We start from the raw sequence: 22,734 nt of genomic DNA on the forward strand, positions 1-22,734 counted from the left end.
CAAAAAACACTTTTAGACCTTTCTTGTACTCTTCTCAAGTGCCATGCTCTACGCTCTCTCTTGGAAAATATATATTTCACCGTAGGCAGTGCCATTATTTAAAGGAAAATATTGATCACTGTCTTTAGGTCATCTTTAACAGCAATTGCTTCCCTCAGTTTTTTAAAATATAATTTTACACGTAGAATTGTGTTTCTCAACACAATTAACTGAGTTGCTTATACAAGGGATGCATCTTTTCTCACAAATTCCTTATTAAATTCTAATTTTAAGGAGATAGAGGAAAAGTGGCTTGTACCATTGTTGATCATCTTAAATTACTACTAGTTAAAGTATCAAAAGTGAAAAATATTCATTAAAAAGTCAAATACTATGTTTAATCGATATCTTTAAGATCCTAATTAGCAATTCTTATTTAAATATAAAACTTAATATTATATATATGGTATTAATTACAATAAAAAATTTTCTTTACGATTTTGACAGACATATAATGGGTTTTAAGATTAAAGAAAAAATAATTTATATTATTTGAAATAAAAGTAAAGAAAAAAAAGGGCATCGGTCCTGAATGAGAATAGTATATACTAGTAGCGTGGAGGAATGGGCGTCAAGATAGAGGATGCGCATTGGTTGAGCGGCAGGAAGAGCAACTCCACGTGTGGTGTGGCAGATGCGGTTCATGCTGCTGGCTTACCCTTACCCCTACCCGTACCCCCTACGCAGTAGGGAGCAGCGTAACAGAAAGGGAAGGGCAATTGAGAGAATTGAAATGGACAGTAAAATAAAAGAAATGAAAAATTCAATAGGGATAGGGGGGGTGGGGAGTGTGCTGATATCAGAAAGGGTGGAGCCCAGCAAGGAGGGAAAGAGAGGGACCTCACCTCACAACACCCAACTTGGCTTCCCCAGCCACTACACTCACGACACCCTGTACCCAGCTGTATCCCACCCTCTCCCTCTCTCTCTCTCCCCATTTTCCCTTTCCCTTTATGTTACCCCACATCAACTCAACTAATTCATTTCACAGCACTTCCTCTTTGGGTTATACCCAAACCAAAAATGAACACCAACAACGCTCTCACTGCTCTCCCTCCCTCTCCCCCCATGTTTCTTCCATACCCCTCCACGCTATTGCATTCCCTTCATTAGCATTCACCTTCTCCATCTCCCCCTCTATCTTTCTCCCTCTGTCCCCCGCCATGGATCCTTGCCCCTTCGTGCGCCTAACCGTTGGTAACCTCGCCCTCAAGATTCCCGTTGCTTCTAAGCCCGCACGCTCCCTCGTTCACCCTTCTTCTTCTCCATGCTTCTGCAAGATCAAGCTCAAAAACTTTCCTCTCCAATCTGCACTCGTCCCCTTCATCCCTCCCGATACCCACTTCCCCGACTCCCAGGTTCAGCCCATCGCTGCCACCTTCCACCTCAGCAAGTCTGATCTCGACAGGCTTGCCGGGAAATCCATCTTCGCCGGCAAACTCTGCCTCAAAATATCCATCTACACCGGCCGCCGCGGCACCACCTGCGGCGTCAACTCTGGGAGGCTTCTGGGCAAAGTGTCCGTGCCGTTGGATCTGGCGGGAACCGTAGCCAAGGCTATGGTGTTCCACAATGGGTGGATTACGGTGGGAAAAGAAGCCAAAGGCTCTTCCGCGCAGTTCCATTTGAATGTGAAAGCCGAACCAGATCCCAGATTCGTCTTCCAGTTCGACGGCGAACCAGAATGCAGCCCCCAAGTTTTCCAGATCCAAGGCAATATTTCGCAACCCGTCTTCACCTGCAAGTTCAGTTTCAGAAACACCGGTGACCGCAATCAACTTTCCAGGTTAGTCCTCTTCACACTACTAATCCTAAATTAGCTCACAATTAGAATAGATACCAAAATTTAACACTGAAAATCCAATACATAATCTTCGACTTCACTTAGTTGTTTCTATGTGTATGCTTGTGCTTTACTCTTTATAGACAGTGAAAGTGGGAAGCCAAGGTTAAACTGAATATATACGAATAGCTTGAATGCGGTTGCTTCTAAATTACACTCAAATTTGGTTAATTGGTTGGCTTTAGTAGTGGTTTAGGTTACTAGTCAATTTTAGGGGTTTGAATTTCCAAGACCATAACAGTTTTCTGTTTGTTACGTTGAGTGAGTGTGTTATCCCAGCTTGCTAACGCTTAGGTTCTGTTTGGTACAGATCGTTACAGTCAGAACCGGCTAGTTCTAGAAGCTGGTTAAGTTCGTTCGGAAGCGAGCGCGAGCGTCCGGGAAAGGAACGTAAGGGATGGTCCATAACGGTTCACGATCTTTCAGGTTCACCGGTTGCTGCTGCTTCCATGGTCACGCCTTTCGTTGCTTCACCCGGTTCAGACCGGGTCAGCTGCTCCACTCCCGGTTCGTGGCTCATTCTTCGACCGGGCGACGGCACCTGGAAGCCCTGGGGAAGGCTCAAGGCGTGGCGCGAGCGCTGCGGTTCCGACGGCCTCGGCTACCGCTTTGAGCTCATACCCGACACCAACGGTGGCATGAGCGCCGCCGGCATAGTCCTCGCGGAGTCAACGCTGAGTACAAGAAAAGGAGGAAAGTTCGTGATTGATTTGAGTAGCTGCGGCAGCCTCGGCGGCGGATCCAACGGGCGTGCGACGCCGGGGAGTGCGACGTCGCCGGTTTGCAGTCCTAGGAGTAGCGGTGACTATGGATATGGTCTTTGGCCTTATTGTATGTACAGAGGGTTCGTGATGTCGGCGAGAGTGGAGGGTGAGGGAAGGTGCAGCAATCCTACGGTGGAGGTGAGCGTGCCACACGTGAACTGCACGGAGGATGCGGCGGCGTTTGTGGCGTTAGCCGCAGCGGTTGATCTGAGCGTGGATGCTTGCAGGCTTTTCTCTCAACGGTTGAGGAAAGAGCTCTGCCAGCAGCTGGATTTGCTTGGCTGATTGCGCAGTTTTCTCGCTGTCGTTTCGTGCTTTTGCCCCTGTCGTTTTTCAAATTTTTTTTAAGGGGGTTTTGTTCATTTTGAGTGAGGCGTTTTACTGGTACTACTAACAAACAATTTACAGGCTGTACAGGGATGAGAGTATTAGAGTGGGCGCTGCTGTGTATTCACGTGTGGCTTTTCATTGATTTTCTCTCTCTTTTTTTCATCAATTATGGGAAATCAAGAAAAAGCTTTTTGTTTTTATATATTTTTTAGCAACAATGCTGCACATTCGTGTTTATATCCTTTTTGAGTAATTTAAGCTGTAAGTACCGCTTTGTCAATAAATTGATAAATTTAGATGTCTGGCCACCCATTACTGCTAGTTAAGTGGATAGTTTCTTTTTAGCAACGATGTTTAGAAATTAAGTCTTTTAAGTAAAAGTCATAAATGTTCTATAATAAATTTATTATAGTTGAAAAGAGGAAACGCCCAAGTCTATACATGAAATAAATTGGTTATTAATAAAATGCGACTGCGCTCTCAATTGGCTTACGAATTTGTGTTCATAATTTTTTTTTATAAAATATTTATTAATTTATCTCATTCTAGTATTTGATCCACTGAAAATGATGAGTTATCGCATTCTAAATAATGATCCACTGAATAGAATGGGTAAAATAAAATGTATGCAAATTTCTTTTTAACTTTGGAGATAAATTTGGCCTGCAACATTTTTGTTAAATTTTTTTTATGTATATTTTATTGTTATTGATACTTAAGAAAATAATGAGCTAGTCAGTTATTTAGATTTGTTTGTTGGCAATGGCATATTATGAAAAACTTGTACTGGGAGGATGCGGATATTGTACATGTTCTTGACTAAAAAAAAGTTATCTTTTTGTGGAGGATAATTATAATTTAAATAAAAAAGTTGAAAGAAATTAAATTCAGGGTTAGTAATAGTTGTTAGATTGAGTGGCGGGGATTAATTTAGTTTTGATATGTTTAACGGTACGTGCGTGCACGCTTTGTTTGAAGATGATGTGGATGATAGCTGTAACGCAGTGGAGCGTGCAGAGTGAGATTGAGTTCCGGCGTGCTTTAAGGGAGGTAATAATATAAAATGGAGAAATTAGGCACATAATCATACGACTTGCTGTGGCACAAGTCATGGGATTTGGAGGGGCTTGTGCTGTTAATAATTGGGCAGGAACCGTAAAGCGTCGCCTCTGTCTTGACTTGGCGACAAAGCACGTATGCATTACGCAAATTATATTTATGGATTTCAAAAATGGGATTCTCTTGTTGCACGAGCGCCAGCGATATATTGAATGGATTATTTATAACTAAAGTATCACTCCTATTATACTACTGTATCATGACAAATCATCGAGAATTAAATTAAATTATCAAAGTCGAAGATGATTGGTAGGGTAGAGAGTATTGAGGTTGGTGGTGGCACACTGACGTGTAGGTGTTGTGCTGTGTGTGAAGGGGGTGGTCCAAAGCCATTTCCTTTCATTTTTCTCATCCCCTTGGTCACGGGACCAGTATCGATTTTGAGTAGATAAAACCAACGCTAAAAAGGCAAGTTTATGTGGAAAAATAAAGAAAAAGGATTGTTATTTATTAATAGAGTGAGGGTAGGTTGTGGTGGGTGGGGGTGAGTACTGCATTGCTGACAGTGTCTGAATAATGTTGCACAAACATTGTTTTTTTTTTGCACAGCCTGCAAATAGATTAGGTTAGGTCAGGGGAGAGGCTGTGGCTGTGGCTGTGCTGTGAAGACTTGGGAGCTAAGGCAATGTGGTGTGGTGTGTTGTGTGTGGCTTTGTTTGGTCCCCCCCTGACCTTTTATTGGAAAGTGAAGAGGGATGAAGAGTAATTGTTGTGTAAAACAACTTAACTGACCAAAGCACAACAGAACAACGTGATCTATGTTCTCGCGTAACGTTTATCTCACCACTCACGCCCCCCCACACACATTTTCACTCTTCACTGCATCATGTGCTTCCCCTAGCCTCTGCCAGGTTACCAAATTTTCACTACTTTTATCATTTCAATTCTTCAATTTTTTCTTTACTCTTTATTTTAACTAACTTTTTGAACTGATTATATCATTTTAAGCACTGCTTAAATCAAATTTTATCAATAAAACATATTCGTTTTTTTATTAGATTATAAATTTATAGTTACAATCATAACATGACAATTTTATGTTTATTTAATATCATTTGGCAATGCAATAACATTGAATATAAATAATTTATTAAAATCAAAATTTAATTTTAAGAGATAAATAATATCAGTAATATCCAAAAATTAATATGTAAGTTGTGTCTCAATTTTTTTTCTATTCTTATTTTTTGTGATTTATTTTAATTTTAAATTAATTTGTTTTCCTTTTACAATGTTTTTATTGCACACTAAAACGAGGAATTCTTACATTCGTTGATCCATGTAAATGAAAAGGGGAACACGCATCTACCATGTTTCTTGGCTGCATTGCCCCCCTTTATAAATTGCCGAAAATTCGCCTTGTTAGTGTCACTTTATTTCGTATAAATTCCACAAAATCAGCCTTGTGCTTGTGTTTACTTTTAACTTCATACCAACTTGTTCATTGAATGCAATAAATGCTTAAACTAGTTCTGCTTCACATGTCACGTCTCAACTCTGCTATGGCGTAATTAACTTGCGATTTCTTCAGGAATTTTCTTAGACGTGATCTTTAAGGTTCAATTTAAACATCTAAAAATATTTACTACATTTGAGATATAAAATTATAATAAATTATCGTTTAATGTGTGTTTCAGGACGTATAATAAAAAATTACATAAAATATTGACTTATATCCTTAAAGAGGTACTAGTTAAAAATTATAAAAATACACTCACTCTTATATTTTTAATGAATTCTAACAATTTTTAATAAAATTTTATCATTTATGGATTTTTTGAGTAATAGTTTAACCACTACTTTGCTCTAAAAGCAAGTGCCAGCAACAGTAAAAAATTTAAAATATTTTTTTATTAAAAATTATAACATCTAGTACATTAATAACATATATTATAATTTATAATAAAATTTTAATGTATTAATCTCTTATTTTGTCTCGTTTGATATACATTAAAAAAAATAGATTAACTTAATTTCCTCTAAGTTGAAATTTACCAAAAAAAAAAAAAACCGTCCAAAGTGAAATTGCCGCTAAAATCATAAATAATACATAACATTATACTCTTATATATAACATAATTGCGTCGATAACTGAAAATCAAATAAATTGTAAGTTCATTATACTCTTATAGTCAGGTTTTACTATATCTTTCTTTATCACATTACTTATTTTATTTCATATTACCTTTGATAATATTTATAAAAAAAAAAACCTACTAATATTTTTGTCTGGTTCAAAATATCAAAAATAGAAACTCATTTTCAAATTTTATTAACTATTGTATTTTCTTATACCCTTGTTTACTTTTAGATTTATGTTACTAATATATTCACCTTTTATCCATATAAATAGACATGATTGTTCATTTATTATGTAAGACACCGATCAATACAATTAGCATTTATGAAATATAAGTTAAATTTATGATATATATCTACTTTTTTTTTATTAATTTTAATAAATTGTGTATTTGTTTGTTATAAATTTAATCAAATTTAGTACATTTTTTCATACTACTTCTCATATATCTCTTATTCTGTAAATTTGTTTTATAAATTTTATGAAAAAGTAGTGTTTCTCCAACTTTAAAGCAGTGATTAAAAATTGAATGATAAAAATATTACAATACTAACTTAATTTAAAAAAAAAATAAAAATACACTGACTAAAAACTTTTATTGTTTAATATAATTTTAACTATATTTGTTATTATTGGAAAATTTCTTCATACTACTTATTCTATATAAATATTTTATTTATTATACTATGTAAGTAAAATAGTTTGGAAAAACATAAAAATAATATTGTCTTAGAATTTTAAATGTTGTTAATCAGTACTGTAAATACATTGGTTAAAAAATAAAATAAAAATTATTAAAAGAATACATTGAGATGCATTGAAATAATGAAAATAATTGCATTTTCATTGTACTTTTATTAAAAATAAGATAATAAAATGTATTTTTTAGTTGCTGTGTGATTAACTTAAGCAAATGAATAAATTTTTAAAACTGTACGTGAATGGGACAAAATTGTAGAAATGGATGGGTGTGGTTCGTGCAGACGAATCCAATGACAACCATTCGTTCGTTCTCTTTCTGAAATTTTCTTTTAGTCATTAGTTGGATCAAACACAACAGCTGTATTTTTCTTATAATAATTAATTTTCACACGAGTTCACCGTTCATAAAGTATCGTGGCTGTACTTGAGTCCAACTCAGAGGCCCAGAATCTTCCATTAAATTAAAGGTTTATGAAAGCTTTGTCTGAAGACTTGAGATTGAAATGAGTATATGCGTTTGTGGATAAGTCTTTTGTACAATTTGTTTTTGTTAAATAAAAAGCACAAAATGTTGATATATGAATCGCGACTTATTGGAACAGCTAGGGACGATGATTTGCACAAAAGGAAAAACAAAAAACATGCACAGGGGATATATTATCTGATATCAAGCATCGGATAGTTGTGAGTTTTAACTTCTAATAAAATGTAAGAAAGTCCTTAAAAATGCCAGTTTATAACTGTGCGTTAAATATAAAATTAAATGCATATTTTAACAAAATTTTAAAAAGTATTTTTTCAGTGAACCTGTCTTGCAAAAATAAAAATAAAATGTTAAATAAAAGAGTTATAAAATTTAAAAAAATTAAAAGCTTATATGTATTTTTCAAAATTTTTTATTTATTGTTCAAAAATATATATATAATTTATTGATTTGATAAATAAATAAATTAATAAAATAAAAAATAATTGATGACAAAGTTTTTTATTACAAATAAATAAACTAGACATGTCAAAATATATATTTATTTTATAAATAATATATTTAATTGATAAAAAATATAGAAATATCAACTAATAAGATTTTTAATAAATATAATAAAATTATTTATTTATATAATAATAAAAATTTATAAATTTGTTTATATAATAAAATTTATCATTTAAATTTACAGTAATGGTATGATTTCATATATAAATACAGTTTATATTTAAACTTTTACTGAAAAAGTATGTTATATATAAATTGAAATAGTTATATATTAAAATATTATAATAAAAATATTAATATTTTATTTTTAAATATAAAATAAAAGAAACTAATATAAAATTAAGCAACAATTTATTGATAAAAAATTAAGTGCTATAAATATAAGATTAAATTATAGTGTAGGTCATTACTTAGTTAAATTTGGTGTTTTGTATTATCTATAATTTTTATATATATGATCTCTATACTTAATATGTTAATGAATTAATTTTATATTTTAAAAAATAATATTTTATTTCATTACAAATATTTCATTATTTTTTATTATTTATTATATTATAACAGTAAATTAAAATATAATAAATATATGAACTAAACGTATGATTTAATTTATCTTTATATTTCATATTAATTTTGAAGGTATGTGAATAAGTAATAAAAAATTTATAATTTTTTTTGCTGAAAACTATTTATCATTTTAAGAATTTTAGTTTTAAAAAAATATTAACAAATGGTAATATCAATTTTTAAGTTTGAGTTATAAAATTAATACTAATAAATTATTATTAAATAAAATATAATTATACTAAAGTGTTTGTTTCTAATAAAATAAATATTTCATTTAAATACTTAAACACAATCATAAATATTAAAGTTAATAAAATTATAAATAATAATTTGTATAAAAATTAATTATTTAGAGGCGTTTAAATTCAACCTTAAAGAGGTTAATAAAATTGATAATTTTAATATGCAACAATAATTATTTTTTAAACAATTGTATTAAAAATACTTTTAATAACATAAAACATTATATTTTATGTAAAATAATTTTTATTTGGTTATCATTTTCCTTTTCCTTATTTCTTTAACCTTTATCCACGTTAGCATTTTTTAAGTGATTCTGGGCTTGTTCAAAACGACGTCGGTTTTATCGGGGTTATGTGCAGACGAAGTGATAGGGAAGAGTGAAAGAGGCGCAGAAGTGAAAGAAAGAAAATGAAGGCGTTGGGATGGTGGCTGATAGCGGTGGGCACGCTTCGATTGGCCTCCGTCTGGTTCGGTTTCTTCGACATTTGGGCCCTTCGACTCGCCGTCTTCTCCAACACTACCAGTAACTGACTCTTCTTTTACTCTCTTTCTCATATTACTCCAACCACACACATTACACATAACTCGCTATTCAATTCATTCTCTCACATCAATTACATCTTCACTCGTTTCAAGGCTAGATTCTGTCGTTTAAGTGCAAACTGCAACTACTTGACCCGTTTGCTTGCCGTTTCAGCGTCTGTAACGGGCCTCGTGTGTCCGTGTTGTGTCATTCGATGGATTTCATACTTTTCTGACTCACACAATCGAAACGTTAGATCCAATGCATCATAATGAAATCTTCTAGATCCCAATGCATCAGATATTGTTCAACCTTTTTAGCTTTCTCAATTCTCAAGGAAACATCATTGTTCCCTCCTTTTGCATTCCACAAGCAATCAGAAGGTTTCCAGAATAGGTTCTACATCGGTTAGGTTTTCAATTCCGAAATTTCTTTTTTGATGTGAGCTATGCATCACGCCACCGCATCAGGATTTTCTTAAAATACTGAATTTCTCTGTAGCACGATACAGATGTAGGGTTCGATCGTAGAAAATTTTGTTTTAGATATGATATGATGTGAAATAATGCGCAATGTTCTAGACAGGGTGGATTTGCTTCGTGTATCGCTTTTGTGAAATTTTGGTTGAAGTGAAAGGTGGCAGACATTGAACTTTATACTTATAGAGAGTGTTCTTGATGCAAACATGTATTATCGCGATAGAAATCTGGTTTGGTTATAAGCAGTTAACCAAATAACAGCTTAATCTTTTTGATAGAGTGGGTTTGCCTTGTTCCATAACAACGTATGCAAGTTGGATTTTGATTGCACAGATAAGAAGATTTAGGATCTGTTTGTTATCAAAATAATGTTTTTATTTATATTTTTAATTACGATGCAGTGTCACATTGTTTTTATTTTAAAACAACTGTATAAGAAATAACAAAACAATAAGTGAAAATAAGAAAAGAAAATAAACAACATTTTCTCAAAGTAAACAAGCCTTGAGGCTTGTTAGGAGAAAAACAGCGATTATGTTTTTCGGGTCTTCTGGATAAATGCATTGGTGGTTGTCAATCAATATGAAGGATGGTTTTAGAACTTGGGAGGAGATGTAGGAACCAAGTGAATATGTATTTTGACTTTTTTATTTTTAAAGCTGAGGTATTTCATGAGTAGAGATTTAATATTTTTTGACCAATTCAATGCTGTAATCATCCTTGCCAAGTTCGTCATATTTGCTTTCATGACCTTTTAGAGCCTAGGTTTAACCCGATTCATATTTGCCAATGTAATATTGCAATTTGTTCACATGCTCGTCCTAAGGCGCTATATGATATCCTTTCTTAAATAATCTTGAAAGTTGTTCCACATGTACACAGTCGAAAGTAATTGGAAATTTGGAATTTGAATCTATTTATCTACGGTAACCCTCTTGCAGAGAGCTGCACATGCTTTTGACTTGAGGGCGTAATTGATCAAAACAAGATAAGCACTCTTCTTTGAAGTGCGGTTGAGCCTTTACTGTAAGTAGTGGCTATGACTGGCAGAGCGGGGTTTGTGTCTACACTCTTTTAAAATGATATGATATGAACACTGTTATTACGGTACTTCAGCTTATAAAATTCAACAATATTCATCACAATGCTTTAACAGAGTTGTTTTGCTGCACTTGTTTAAGCTTTATATTAATTATAATTTCAAAAACTAACCGTATATGAATTTCAGAATTATGAGAACTGATAAGAGTTTATTAATTGTTGTAGTGACTGAAGTTCATGGGCGTACATTTGGAACTTGGACCCTGTTGACCTGCACCCTTTGCTATATCTGCGCATTCAACCTTAACAATAGGCCTCTCTACCTGGCTACTTTCTTGTCATTCATCTATGCTTTTGGTCATTTCTTGACTGAATACCTAATTTATCGTACGATGTTGATTTCGAACCTGACCACTGTTGGCATATTTGCAGGTATGAAAATTTGTTCTCATGTCCCATCAAATTGACAAACGTTACATTATTCTCTTTAATTATAGAGCAAAAGTGCAAAACTGCCTTTCTTTCTTAATCGCCAATTTTTTTCTTTATACTGTGGGTTTATCTATTTATTTATTCTTGTGTGCAAAATTTAATTGTAGGCCATGTGAATTTGAAGGCTTAATACACTTTTGGTTCCTAATTTTGAGGTTTATCTACATTATTCAGTTGTCTTCATCCTGTATGAATAATTTTCTACTTTCTTTTTGTTCCACCAAATCAAAAAACCAAAAAAAAAGGAAAAAGTATCTTGTACCACACAATACATGTCTTATATTATTATACCGCATACCGTTCGGCCCATTTTAATTCTGGAACGACCTCAGTTTGGCTTATTAGTTGATTTTTGTCCTCTTATTTTAGCATATTATTTATGGATGAAAAATATTTTAACATCTAATTTTACTGATAGGAACATCGATTGTATGGATGCTATTACAATGGAATGCGCACTCGAAAGTCCACTTGAAACACTCTTAGAGAAATGATTAGCAAACAAAAATAGATGGGACAAAAGGGTGATAAAGTGACTGATGGCATTGGACCGTGTTGGAAACAGGAGACGCAGCTCTAAATATCCCATTCTTCTAGTTGATTTTATTTAGAGTCATTTCACGTTGATACGATTAAGTTCTGCAACCCTTTGCGGTTTAGAAAATTGATGGCACTGTTGAATTTGTGTCGCCTCATTGATGAGGTGCTTTGCCTCGTTCCTGTGGTTGAAAATACAAGTCTTTATTGGCTTTGTATCGAAACGGAGAGGGTGGCACTAACAGATTTTGAAGAAATGAAATCCTCGGTGTTTAGGATGATTTCTAGTGTATACTTTATTATCTCTGTTTAATGAGCTTCTAATGTTGCAGAATGGATTGGATTTGGTAATTAAGAGCATGCGGTGATTTGCGAACAAAACTAACTTTACTGTCCTAAGCTCAAACGATAAGAATCTGATATCAAATTTTTTAAATTACTATTTCCTCAATTTTTGTATCTGAAATTATTTATCAAATTGATCAAGGGAGTTTATTTCATTCTGTCTAGGCTACGTCAAGTGCTATCATGTATAAGACGAAATAAAGTAGTTGGTTTATTTGAATTCTCTTGGAAGTAATATCGTAAGTAGTAAGCCAGTAATGTAATTGGGTTTATTTGAAAGAGTGAAAAGAACAGAATAATTAACTTTAACAATAACAATTTAAAATTGTTTTCTTTCTCTTTAATTGGTTTTTTCTCTCTCCCCGTTTTCTTTCTTCTAAAACAAACTGCGGGGGTCAGTGTCAGAATCTCTTGGACGAAATAAACATACCTTTCATCTACAGACCATACCATCATCTTGTGAGCAATTCGTCAAATCAATGGCACAAGATATTAGACATTGACATAGACCAAAAACAAAAATAAGAAATGGACCTATTTCTTCCTGTCTTTGTAATTATCAAATCATAAATGCCTTGATCTCAATTTCTTTCTGTAGTAACTATCGTATCAGATCGATTAATCCTATGCATCTTCAATAATGGTTAGAGAAATATTAGCAACATATTACTTGTTTTTGGTTTTAATGCACTTTTTACATTTCGTTTTACTAATTTTTCCTAATTATGTAAAATTTTATACTAACCCCATTACTGAATAAGCCGAGATTATTTTGTAAAGTAAGCATGCAAGTATACTTAAAAACAGTGTTAAAAAAACGTCAAAATGTATTGCTATCTTTTCCTCAGCTGGTTATGAAAGTATTCAAAGTAATGCCGCAGCCATTCTTCCTTTCTTTTGAAACTATTGTTTGTGAATCTATCTTGGAATTAACATTTTCCGCCATATCCCCATCTACATACAAATTCAATACCGAGGGGCTGTGAGACCACAGCTTTCTTGTACCCTTAGCCATATTTGTTGGTATATATCACGAGAGCATTTGAATACGAAGGAAGTGGACCATCTAATACTAAAAACAAAAATAACTGGTCCCGCCAGCCTGACATTGAAAGTAAAATGGCGGCACTTACTTTTCAAAACGAACTCACGTAATCTCAAATTAACGAGTCAACATAATTTTGATTTATAAACACTTTAATAACGTTAACGCTCATATAAAACTTTTTTTTCTCGCAATTTCTCTCTTCTAACACATTATATTATCTATCACATTTATTATATATCTCTCTAGCTGTACCCCCGAAAGGTGTTTATGCAATATTTTCCGAGTCAAATATGTTGCAACAACTATTCATTATTCACATATTATAAAATCTCCTCGACACTTTACTGAGTTTATTTACTAAGTTTTTAAACTCCTCAACCAGAAGATTTGACTATAATAGTTTTGGCACTAGGCATAATATGACACAAGTTCACAGGAAGAAAGTGTTTACAATTGCTCAATGTTGGACATCTTAATCGTTTACAATTTGAAAAGAAAAACAAAAGAAAAATTCCATGATATTATTCTAAAGTAGTTACTTGGTTGGCAGCAAGTCCTCGCCAGGCACTTTTTTCCAAATTCTCCTCTTTGTCAATTCCACTATTACCTTTTATTTTCCCACCCATGCAATCGTGCCATTTACAAGGAAACAAAAGCTTCTAACATGCATCCATGTTGAATTATGGCTACTCTTTGTTGTTCAATTAAACTTCATCCTAAGTAACGAATCAGAATTTGATCCATCACAAAAATCAAGTACATCATTTATTCCCTTTCAAACAAGACATTTGGAAACGAGCCATGTTCAATTGGCACATGGTCTACCACTTTAGGACTTGAATCAGTGGTGTGGACACTGCTTGGACCCATGATTTGCTTAAGCTGCTTTTCTTTAACACTCTTTTCTGAATTTTCTACCCTTTCCCCTTTTACGTTTCTTGAACCTCCAAATTCAAATTCAGAACCTAAACTTTGTGTCACCTGCATGACAACCCTGGATGCACCACGTTCTTTGTAATGTTCCTCACTTGTTGCTTGTGTGTCTTTTTCACCGTCATCATGGCCTTGATCTTCTAATACGCTCATATCTTCCATATGTTTTCCTATGTCTTCAACATCTTCTTCATTTGGCTCCTCCTTCTCCTTGTCTTCTTCGTCAATCAAGTCTTCTGCTTCCTCATTTTCTTCCTCTTCCACCACTTTATCTCTATCATGTCCAAGTCCAACTAAATAATCTTCCACTCCTCTGCTTTGTTCCTTTACCCTTTCGTGTTCGTTTTCTTCTGTATCATCCATCAATTCGTATGGTTTATTTGTCCATGGTTGGGACCCTTTTCTTCCGAGTGTTTTAGTTTCAATACTGGCCTTCAGATTTTCAAGTATTTTTAAAGAGCTTTCCTCATTTGACTTCTTATCATACGAGTGTTTGAGTTGGTAAAGCAACCATATGCCAACAGCGATCAAAGTAAATATTTTCAAACCTTGCTTTACCTTGAAGCCTTTTGTCCTCTGATTTCTGTTAGGTGATTGCTTCAGCATGGTTTACTCATTAATTTCTCTGCCAACTATCAGCAACAGAGATTAGCAGAATCTGTGCAAAAAGCATTGATGTGACTAAAAATGCATATCAGAAAAAAAAAAGGAAAACAAACATAAGCCAGCGTTCTCGATATTTTAATCAAAGTCAATCCCGTTTGACTCATGTAATAGTACTGTTCACAAAGCTCTCCCATAGAGTTGAAGAAAAAAATAATTAAGCATTATGCATAATGATAGTATTTTCTTTGTTAAGCGTTATGCATAACAAAGAAAATAATATCATGTCATATTAAGGCTGAGGAAAGATGTTGAAGGCAAGATAGTTGGTAAATTTCTATATCAAGATGACAATGATAGTCCTCTTTCTTCATTTGTTTTCCAAAATTTAACGTTGGCTGGAATGTTATTAATGGTTGGTTGCTTGAAACACTTTTATTAGTAATGTAAGTCACTGAGTCCCCAAAATAGTCAAGAAATTGGAAACTAGGTATTCCACCAGGTAATCACTTATTTTTCTAAATCTGTTGCAACTTAAAAATGAAGCAAAACAAGCTATTCAGTTTAACTCTTCAATCAGAGACAACCCCAAGACTTCTATAGCCTCCACATTACACAAATATATTGAATTCTGAGATCAAATAATCAATGAGCTCATCACTGTATGTAAAAAAGAAAAACTGCGCGAAAACAAATTCATTGACAAAGACCATAAAACCATCTGCTGAATTCAAAGGTCAGAAAAAAAGTTTTCCAATTTAACTAAGATTTAAATAACAAAAAATAATTAAAAATTCACCCTATTAATATACACACATTTCAAATTGCAATGGTGGGATAACTCAGCACGTGGTTTAAGTCCAAGCTTCGTGGGCAACTAATATTTATATTATAGTGTTAAAAAGAGACGTCGGAAGAACCAAAAAATTCTTGTCAAAAAAATAGAAGCAAATGAGGAAGAATGAACATACATGCTGAAGAAAAAGAAGGTGCTGGATGAGTCGATGTTTGAAGTAGAATGCAACTTGCAAAGTTGGTGGGAAGCTAATAACTATGAGGATAGAGGATATGTGAGAAGCTAAGAGAGTGAGAAAAATCCATCATATCTCTATGCTATCTCTGATGGTGTTTTTGGAGGAGCAAACGCGAAGTCCACAACAAGAGAGAGAGAAGATTGCGAAAGCTCGTGAATCACATACAAGTCACGGGCCAAGCCAGCCATACATGATGTGTGTGCATGTTTTAGCTCTTTCTGGCATTAACGGACATGCATAACGACGTCGTTTTTGTATCAAAGAGTATTTATGTTAAGCATTGGAGGTAGGAAACAACATTTTTCATTTTTAATGCTACTTGCACAGTAATTTTTACTTCATTTATATATTAAAAAAATGTTATATTGATACACTCATTAAATTTATACACTTAATAAAAAATATGAAAAACAATATAATACTATATACAAATAGATAAATATATAATTCTTTTCTATAATAAAGTCAAGCCAGAGTATAAGTACAGTGTGTACTCATGCGTAAAATATATTTTAGCATATTTATACTATATTTATTATTTTCATTTTCCCCATCTCTATTAACTGCTGTCAATATTATGTGTTTTGTCTGTGCTTGGGTTTGTTGGTTAAAATTCAGTGATATTTTTTTATATACATGGCAAAATTCCAATCAAAATTTCAAATCAGTTTAAAGTACATGGGTGAAAATTTAAGATATATTTTTAAACTTTTCTTCTTCTTTTTTCCACCGTGTTATTCTTTGATTTTTATGCTTAAAAAAGTTAGTTTTTAATTATTAGCTAAAAAATATTAAATTCACAAAAAAATAACTTAACCAAAACATCTTACATGACATTTAAATATATATATATATATATATATATATATATATATATATATTCATGCAATCACTTTAAATAAAATGGGAACATAATTATGGCAAATTTCACGTAAAATATCTCAATTAAGTTGGAAGATAGAAGTAGTGATGAAAATAAATAAAAGAATAAACTAGAACTTAAAATAAATTTTCAAGACCAAAGATATTGATATTGATAAATTTTTCACTTCTTGTTGATTCTTCTCTTCTCTGTGGAGGCATTGGTGATAGCAGGGATAAGAATCGACACATTTTATTATTATCATAACTGGGTAGTAAGTTGCAATCCTTATATATATATATTAATCTAAATACAGATTAAATAGAGGCAGAAGAACGTTGATATACACATTTTTTAATACATTAATTTTTGAAGATTTTTAATTATTAACTAAAATTTATTTAAAAGAAAACCCAAAATGAAAATTAAAAATCAAGCATATTTTTAGTACAAACAAGACAACTTTATAATTTAACTACTAAATAGGAAACGAGTTGGAGCAGGTATCTTCATCCTTGAATTTCTGACTCCCTTATCATTTACATATAAGATATAAAATGAATTTTTTCTTTAAAGTTGAGATAATTATTGTGGTATTTTTTGTCAAATTTAATGTTAGGGAAAATATTATTTACATTTCTCAAACACAATGATATTTTACGTAATGTTGATAGATCTGAGACCTGCTTTATTATTAATTCATTGTGAGATCCAAGACTTGCTCTCCACCCTCACCTTATGCACTTTTCCTGAACATCCAAAGAGTAGAAACAAATTAAAATGTTTGGTTCTTAAAACAATTGAGAGTTTTAAAAAAATTAATAAACAAGGATTTAAAACAAATTAATTAAAATAGAAGAACTATCTTCTTACATTAATATAAGTCTAAAAATTCTTATATTTAATTTAAATTTTTTATTTAATTTATATCTAATAATTAATAAAATAATAAATTATAATTTATTTTATATAAATTAAATAAAAGATTCAGATTGAGTATAAATTTTTTTATTATAATAGTGTGAGACATAAAAATATAAATAAATAATAAAATATATTGATAATTTTAAGCATTAGTATACTTTATCTTCATTTATCTTTCAATCAATGTAAAAAAAAAAAACTCTTCCGAATACATTTATTGTGTGCATTAACTTTTTCAACCAACTATTTTTCATCCTATGGTTGAAGCATCTGGTACAAAAAACAATGTTTTTAAAATTTAGTTAAAACTTTAAATTTTAATTTTTTTAAAAAATGTATAAATAGTTAAAACTATAAATGTATGAATAATTTATTTAAAGATAGATGGACAATTAATATTTAAAAGAAAAATAAAATGTTAAATATTATTTTATAAATATAAGCAAATGGGATTTAATCTAATTAACATTAAAACAAGGATTTGAACGTTGATATAACTTGAATGTTTTTTTAAATATAAACAATGATACTGAAAAATAAGTAAAATTGTTTTCTTTGAGAGAAAAAACAGTATAATAATAATAATAATAAAATAATTTTAACCAATAAATTGATAAATTAAAAATGAAAAATAAAAATGTTTCCACAAAAAAATTATTTTATCATGTAAACATGTATTATCAGGAATAAGAATCCTTTCCACGTCATATTTTATATTTTTCTCTCATAATAGGACATTATCATCATCATATTGTTTATTGACATAGAAAGGCTCTAAACTGTTATAGTGTTGTGCCTTATAAACTTTCTCAAGTGATTTTGACAACTACAGGGCTATTGCAGTGCAACAGATAGTATTCTTTTGAAAAATATTTCGATGTTTAAGTAAATGGAAAATTTAACAGAATCTGAAGATGGGTTAAACTGCATATCTTTAGGGGTCATGCTTCTCATATTTATAGACATGAGTTTAAATTATTTAAGTAAAAACTACATCTCGTTGATGCCAAAATCATGTCAGATTAATTTAAGGTCATGCCTAGCATAGAGAATTAATCTTTACCTTTTCAACTTAGAACTTCTATTAGTCGAAAAACAGTGCAGGAACGAGCCCAAAGTTTAGTCCAAAATACAGAAAAACTAACATGTAGCATAATTTAATCGATTTGAGAAACAAAATTTGAGTCAGAGAAGTAGCAGAATGCAATAATTTTTCACTTGTAATCTCTAAGAAAAATCTTGAATAAATGGTGAGAAGACAAATTTTTGGTCATTGACAATATTTCATCTACTAGGGGTGGTTGCCACGAGGTCAATCCCAGATGATAAACCTTTTCTCGTATTTGCACGAGCAAATTCAATTTATAACTATGTGATGGTAAAAGTTTAGAGTAATGATTTAAAAAATTATTGAAAACAATATTTTTATCTATATTTTAAATCTCTTATTTTTTATCAATATTTTTTAAATTATTAAATATTTTCTTATATTTTCATGATAATAAATACATATTCTTTTTATTTAAAATTTAATTCATAAAATGGTAAAAATCATAAAATATATCTTTTATAGAAAGATATAACAAAACTCTATACACTAATATGTTAAAAAAAGAGTGTAATAAAATGGTGTTTTAACATTTTCATTCCTTGAGTATGGCTAGAACTTTGAATTTATGGATGAGCGATGACAGGGTTGCATATTGGATCACAGGCCAACAACATGAAAGATGGGGGAGAAGGATGATGAATGGGCAGTGCTCTTATAAGTGGTACAGTGTTAGCAACAAAATAAGAGTGACATTAAATGCCATGCCACCATACATTGTCTGTACCAAAAGAGATAAACAAGAAAATCAATGCAACTCACTCAGAATCACCAACTCCTTTTACCCCACCAATGTTATGTTACCCTTAAGAAACATAGAAATGCTATTTAATACACTTTTTTAAATTGACTAATATTTTTTTACAAACTATACACATAAAAGGTTATAAATAATAATTTTTTATAAAAAAATTACAAAATTTAATGTAAATAAATATTTTAATTTTTAATAAAAATTTAACATGTACATTTTTTTTATTGTGTAACATTATACTTGTTAAAAAAAATTATTTTAAAAAATTGACCAATCATGTATAAAATATATTTACAATTGTATTTAAAAAGTCACTCTATCCAAAAACTGCCTCTATGGACCAAATGCGACTTTCATAAATATATGTTTCCTCTCCTGAAAACCTGAGAGTTAGAAGAGGCAGTTAACAGTTAATTAATGCACTAGGATGTGGTTGCTTCAAAATCTTCATCACTGAAATATTTGTGTCAGCTAACAAACTAACTTAAACTAAAAAAATGGGAATATGTGAATAAATGAGATCCTTAGGCACGTATGCTGTCGTCCAAGTTTATCTCTTCGAGGTGGGTTGCATTAGCTCATCCACTCTGATTTCTGATGTAAAAAATCTTAATCTTGTAGGATACGAAAACAGGACTCTCTGACACACTACTTCTCTTCCTCTTTAGATCTTCTTATCTTGTTTTTGCAATGGAATCCCAAAATACCATTAAACATTTTCAGTTAATATCCCATTGTTTTTCTTTTTATAATAATAACATAAAAGGAAAATATGTGCATGAAAGAAGATGCCCAGAGGTCTATTGACTATGTGCTAACATATATGCACAAAATCTTTACATTAGTTTTTTCTTCTGAAGTGAAATTTCAGTACATAATGTAAACGGAAAATATAATAGATATGAAGATGCTTCTGGTATTATTTATATATATATATATATATATATATATATATATATATATATATAAAAGTTGTTTTAGCAAAAAGAAGCAATAAATATGTACTATAATTGCCAAATATCAACCATATACAAGGTGGGAGGCATCATGGTTGTAAGAGATAGGAGGAATGTATAGTTAATTGAAGTGATACACATTTTGATTGCCAAATAAATATATGGGTCTTCACCCTTTCAATCATGGATTGAAATAGTAGTCCCCACACTTGCATTTCCAACTCATTGGTTTGTAATTGGAAAGGTCATCACCTCTTGAATAAGTAACAACTACGGTTCCTCTTGCTGTGGGAAAATGCCTTCTATGACTTTGAATTTGAGGGACAACCGGAACTTGAACTGCTTCACAATGTCCACAATTTCTGCATCTCTTTTCACACTTAGGAGGCCTTGACCCTATCTGAGCTTTTGCAACCATGATTGATTCCCCATCTTTCATGTCCTTCTGCATATATATAAAAATAATAGTATGATCCCACGTTAGATACTGGCATATAGTTGCATAGAAGAATTCACTTCGTGGTTTTGATTTAGTACCTTGGTAACTTCAATAAGATTAGAAATTGCTCTTCCTGCATGCATATACACATAAGAATATGCAAAGTTAGATTCTTAAAAAGAGAAAAAGGAATTATATTGTGACCAGAATAGAGGGGGGACAAACAAACCTTCAGCCATGAAAACAATATTGGTCAAAGTTGAAGCAAAGAGAATGAGCCATATGATGGTTTGTCTATATTTGTGGCAGCAGAAACACATTTGAGTGATGCCCATCTTTCTCAAGGGAAAGAGACCTCAGAAGAAAGGAGCAGTTAAGTTTTTAGAGTGTAACTAAATACAAAAGGCTTGATAGAAGATAAAGTGATGGTGGAAAAGAACAGGATGTTTATGCTTGAGTGTGTAACAGAGAGAGTAAAATAGAGTAAGGGAAAACGGAGGATAGGTAGCAGTAGAAAAAGCAGTGAAGCTGAAAATTCTGAAAAAGTTGTCCTAATGTGGGTCAGATATTGAATGCAACCCCTATAATACAAAGGCAATCACTCACTCACTCACTCCTTTTACCCTCATTATTTCCCCATCAATTGATAAACACACTGCAAAAGGTGTATTATAAGTATTGGACTTTGAGAGAAAGAAAGGGCAAAGGCAAGGACCTCACTCAGACAGACACACAGTTACCTCGTTCACTGAGCCTCAAAAACTCCAACTTATATCGTATGGGGACAAATCTTGAACTGAGGTGTGCAAGTAATGGCCATGCCCACAACACAGCAAACTTACGAATACCAAAATACAAGAGAAAAACCAAAGCCACGTTACCAAGTTCACAAGCATTGGTTTTCATTCTTTCAGTTTTATATTTTTCTTAAGTGGGAAAAAACACATGTTCAGCACTGTTTGATGTTTGAACACGCCAAACCTGTCTTATATTATTTCCCAAGGAAGTCACGGAGGGAAGTGGATTTGTTAATTGATATTATACTTAGAAACACGTTAAAAAATGTATACATAAACATGAACTAATAATATTCAAATAAACTTGAATTTAAACATGCTAATAATATACGAAACATTAATGCATGCTGTTCATTAGTCTTTACAGGTCCCTCTTAATGCAAAGATGGTGGAATGGTGGGTCAGGTAGGCTTATTGGGCCCGCTGAATTCAGCAGTTGCTTACTGTGATCGCATCATGATCCATGAGGCACCGCTATTTCCAGAATATATAAAACCGACATAAAAAGGGAGATGAGGTTGATAAGATATAAAATTGTTGGTTTTGAGGTTGACTTTTACAAATAATTGAAGAAATGTTATTTTCTCTTTATATTCAAAGATTTATATAAAAAACTATAAGATAATACTTTTACAATTACTTATAGAAATAAAAATAAAAATTATTTTCTCGAACAACCTGGACTTCCATGATCAACTCTTTCATTTTTAGTCAAAATTTACTTCAGGCTAACTTTTGCTTGGCATAAACGTCTTGCAGATCATTTCAATGCGTACAATAAGGAAAGATGTCAGAACTATTTACAATCTCATAAGTTGAGTATAAAATTTTATTGATGATGCACTGTGTATAGAATAAATTACAATTTAAAGATTTTTCTCACTATTTCCGTGCTGATCAGATCTGATAAGGTTAATTGCACGTTTCGTAGCTTCTTCTTTAAATATTTTTTTATTAATTTTCTCGTAAAGATAACCCAAAAAACTTCAAAATAAATTAATCTACAGAATTTATCTTTTCATCAATTTATGGTACAATTATACGCCCCATTGTATTTCATCAATCTATCCTGCCATTTCTTTTGTTCTCTACACCTTTTTTTGTGTCCGTCCTCATTGACAAACCATGGATCAATTTCTCTTATCGAAATACACATTTTAATGAAAATTTGTGAACAGAAA

The 22,734-nt window shown here is 32.0% G+C and overlaps 4 protein-coding genes across 6 annotated transcripts; 2 read left to right on the forward strand and 2 right to left on the reverse strand.

Moving 5' to 3' along the window:
• Window positions 1–1,027: 1,027 nt before the first annotated feature.
• LOC113865293 lies at window positions 1,028–3,295 on the forward strand. Of its 2 annotated transcripts, XM_027499751.1 has the most exons (3): window positions 1,039–1,825; window positions 2,193–2,683; window positions 2,726–3,093. In XM_027499751.1, exons 1-3 carry the CDS (start codon window positions 1,203–1,205, stop codon window positions 2,929–2,931), a joined length of 1,320 nt encoding a protein of 439 aa, XP_027355552.1. In that variant the 5' UTR covers window positions 1,039–1,202; the 3' UTR covers window positions 2,932–3,093. The 2 variants fall into 2 exon arrangements, with proteins under 2 accessions (XP_027355551.1, XP_027355552.1); XM_027499750.1 differs by having other exon boundaries at window positions 1,028–1,825; window positions 2,193–3,295.
• A 5,758-nt stretch (window positions 3,296–9,053) lies between these two features.
• Window positions 9,054–12,248, forward strand: LOC113865614 (ergosterol biosynthetic protein 28). The gene is made up of 3 exons (XM_027500297.1): window positions 9,054–9,201; window positions 10,947–11,153; window positions 11,632–12,248. The coding sequence occupies exons 1-3, from the start codon at window positions 9,087–9,089 to the stop codon at window positions 11,697–11,699; spliced, it is 390 nt and encodes a 129-aa protein (XP_027356098.1). The 5' UTR covers window positions 9,054–9,086; the 3' UTR covers window positions 11,700–12,248.
• A 1,407-nt stretch (window positions 12,249–13,655) lies between these two features.
• Window positions 13,656–15,808, reverse strand: LOC113865301 (stress response protein NST1-like). Of its 2 annotated transcripts, none has more exons than XM_027499763.1 (2): window positions 15,651–15,808; window positions 13,656–14,701 (listed from the first exon to the last, which is right to left on the reverse strand). In XM_027499763.1, exon 2 carries the CDS (start codon window positions 14,680–14,682, stop codon window positions 13,909–13,911), a length of 774 nt encoding a protein of 257 aa, XP_027355564.1. In that variant the 5' UTR covers window positions 14,683–14,701; window positions 15,651–15,808; the 3' UTR covers window positions 13,656–13,908. The 2 variants fall into 2 exon arrangements, with proteins under 2 accessions (XP_027355564.1, XP_027355563.1); XM_027499762.1 differs by having other exon boundaries at window positions 13,656–14,734.
• Window positions 15,809–20,498: 4,690 nt separating this feature from the next.
• LOC113866025 (EPIDERMAL PATTERNING FACTOR-like protein 2) lies at window positions 20,499–21,281 on the reverse strand. Its single transcript, XM_027500911.1, has 3 exons — window positions 20,986–21,281; window positions 20,855–20,889; window positions 20,499–20,762 (listed from the first exon to the last, which is right to left on the reverse strand). Exons 1-3 carry the CDS (start codon window positions 21,089–21,091, stop codon window positions 20,499–20,501), a joined length of 405 nt encoding a protein of 134 aa, XP_027356712.1. The 5' UTR covers window positions 21,092–21,281.
• Between the last annotated feature and the right edge of the window lie 1,453 nt (window positions 21,282–22,734).

Source organism: Abrus precatorius, unplaced genomic scaffold (genome assembly GCF_003935025.1).
Source record: "Abrus precatorius isolate BTA unplaced genomic scaffold, Abrus_2018 Scaffold4, whole genome shotgun sequence".
Lineage (NCBI taxonomy): Eukaryota > Viridiplantae > Streptophyta > Magnoliopsida > Fabales > Fabaceae > Abrus > Abrus precatorius.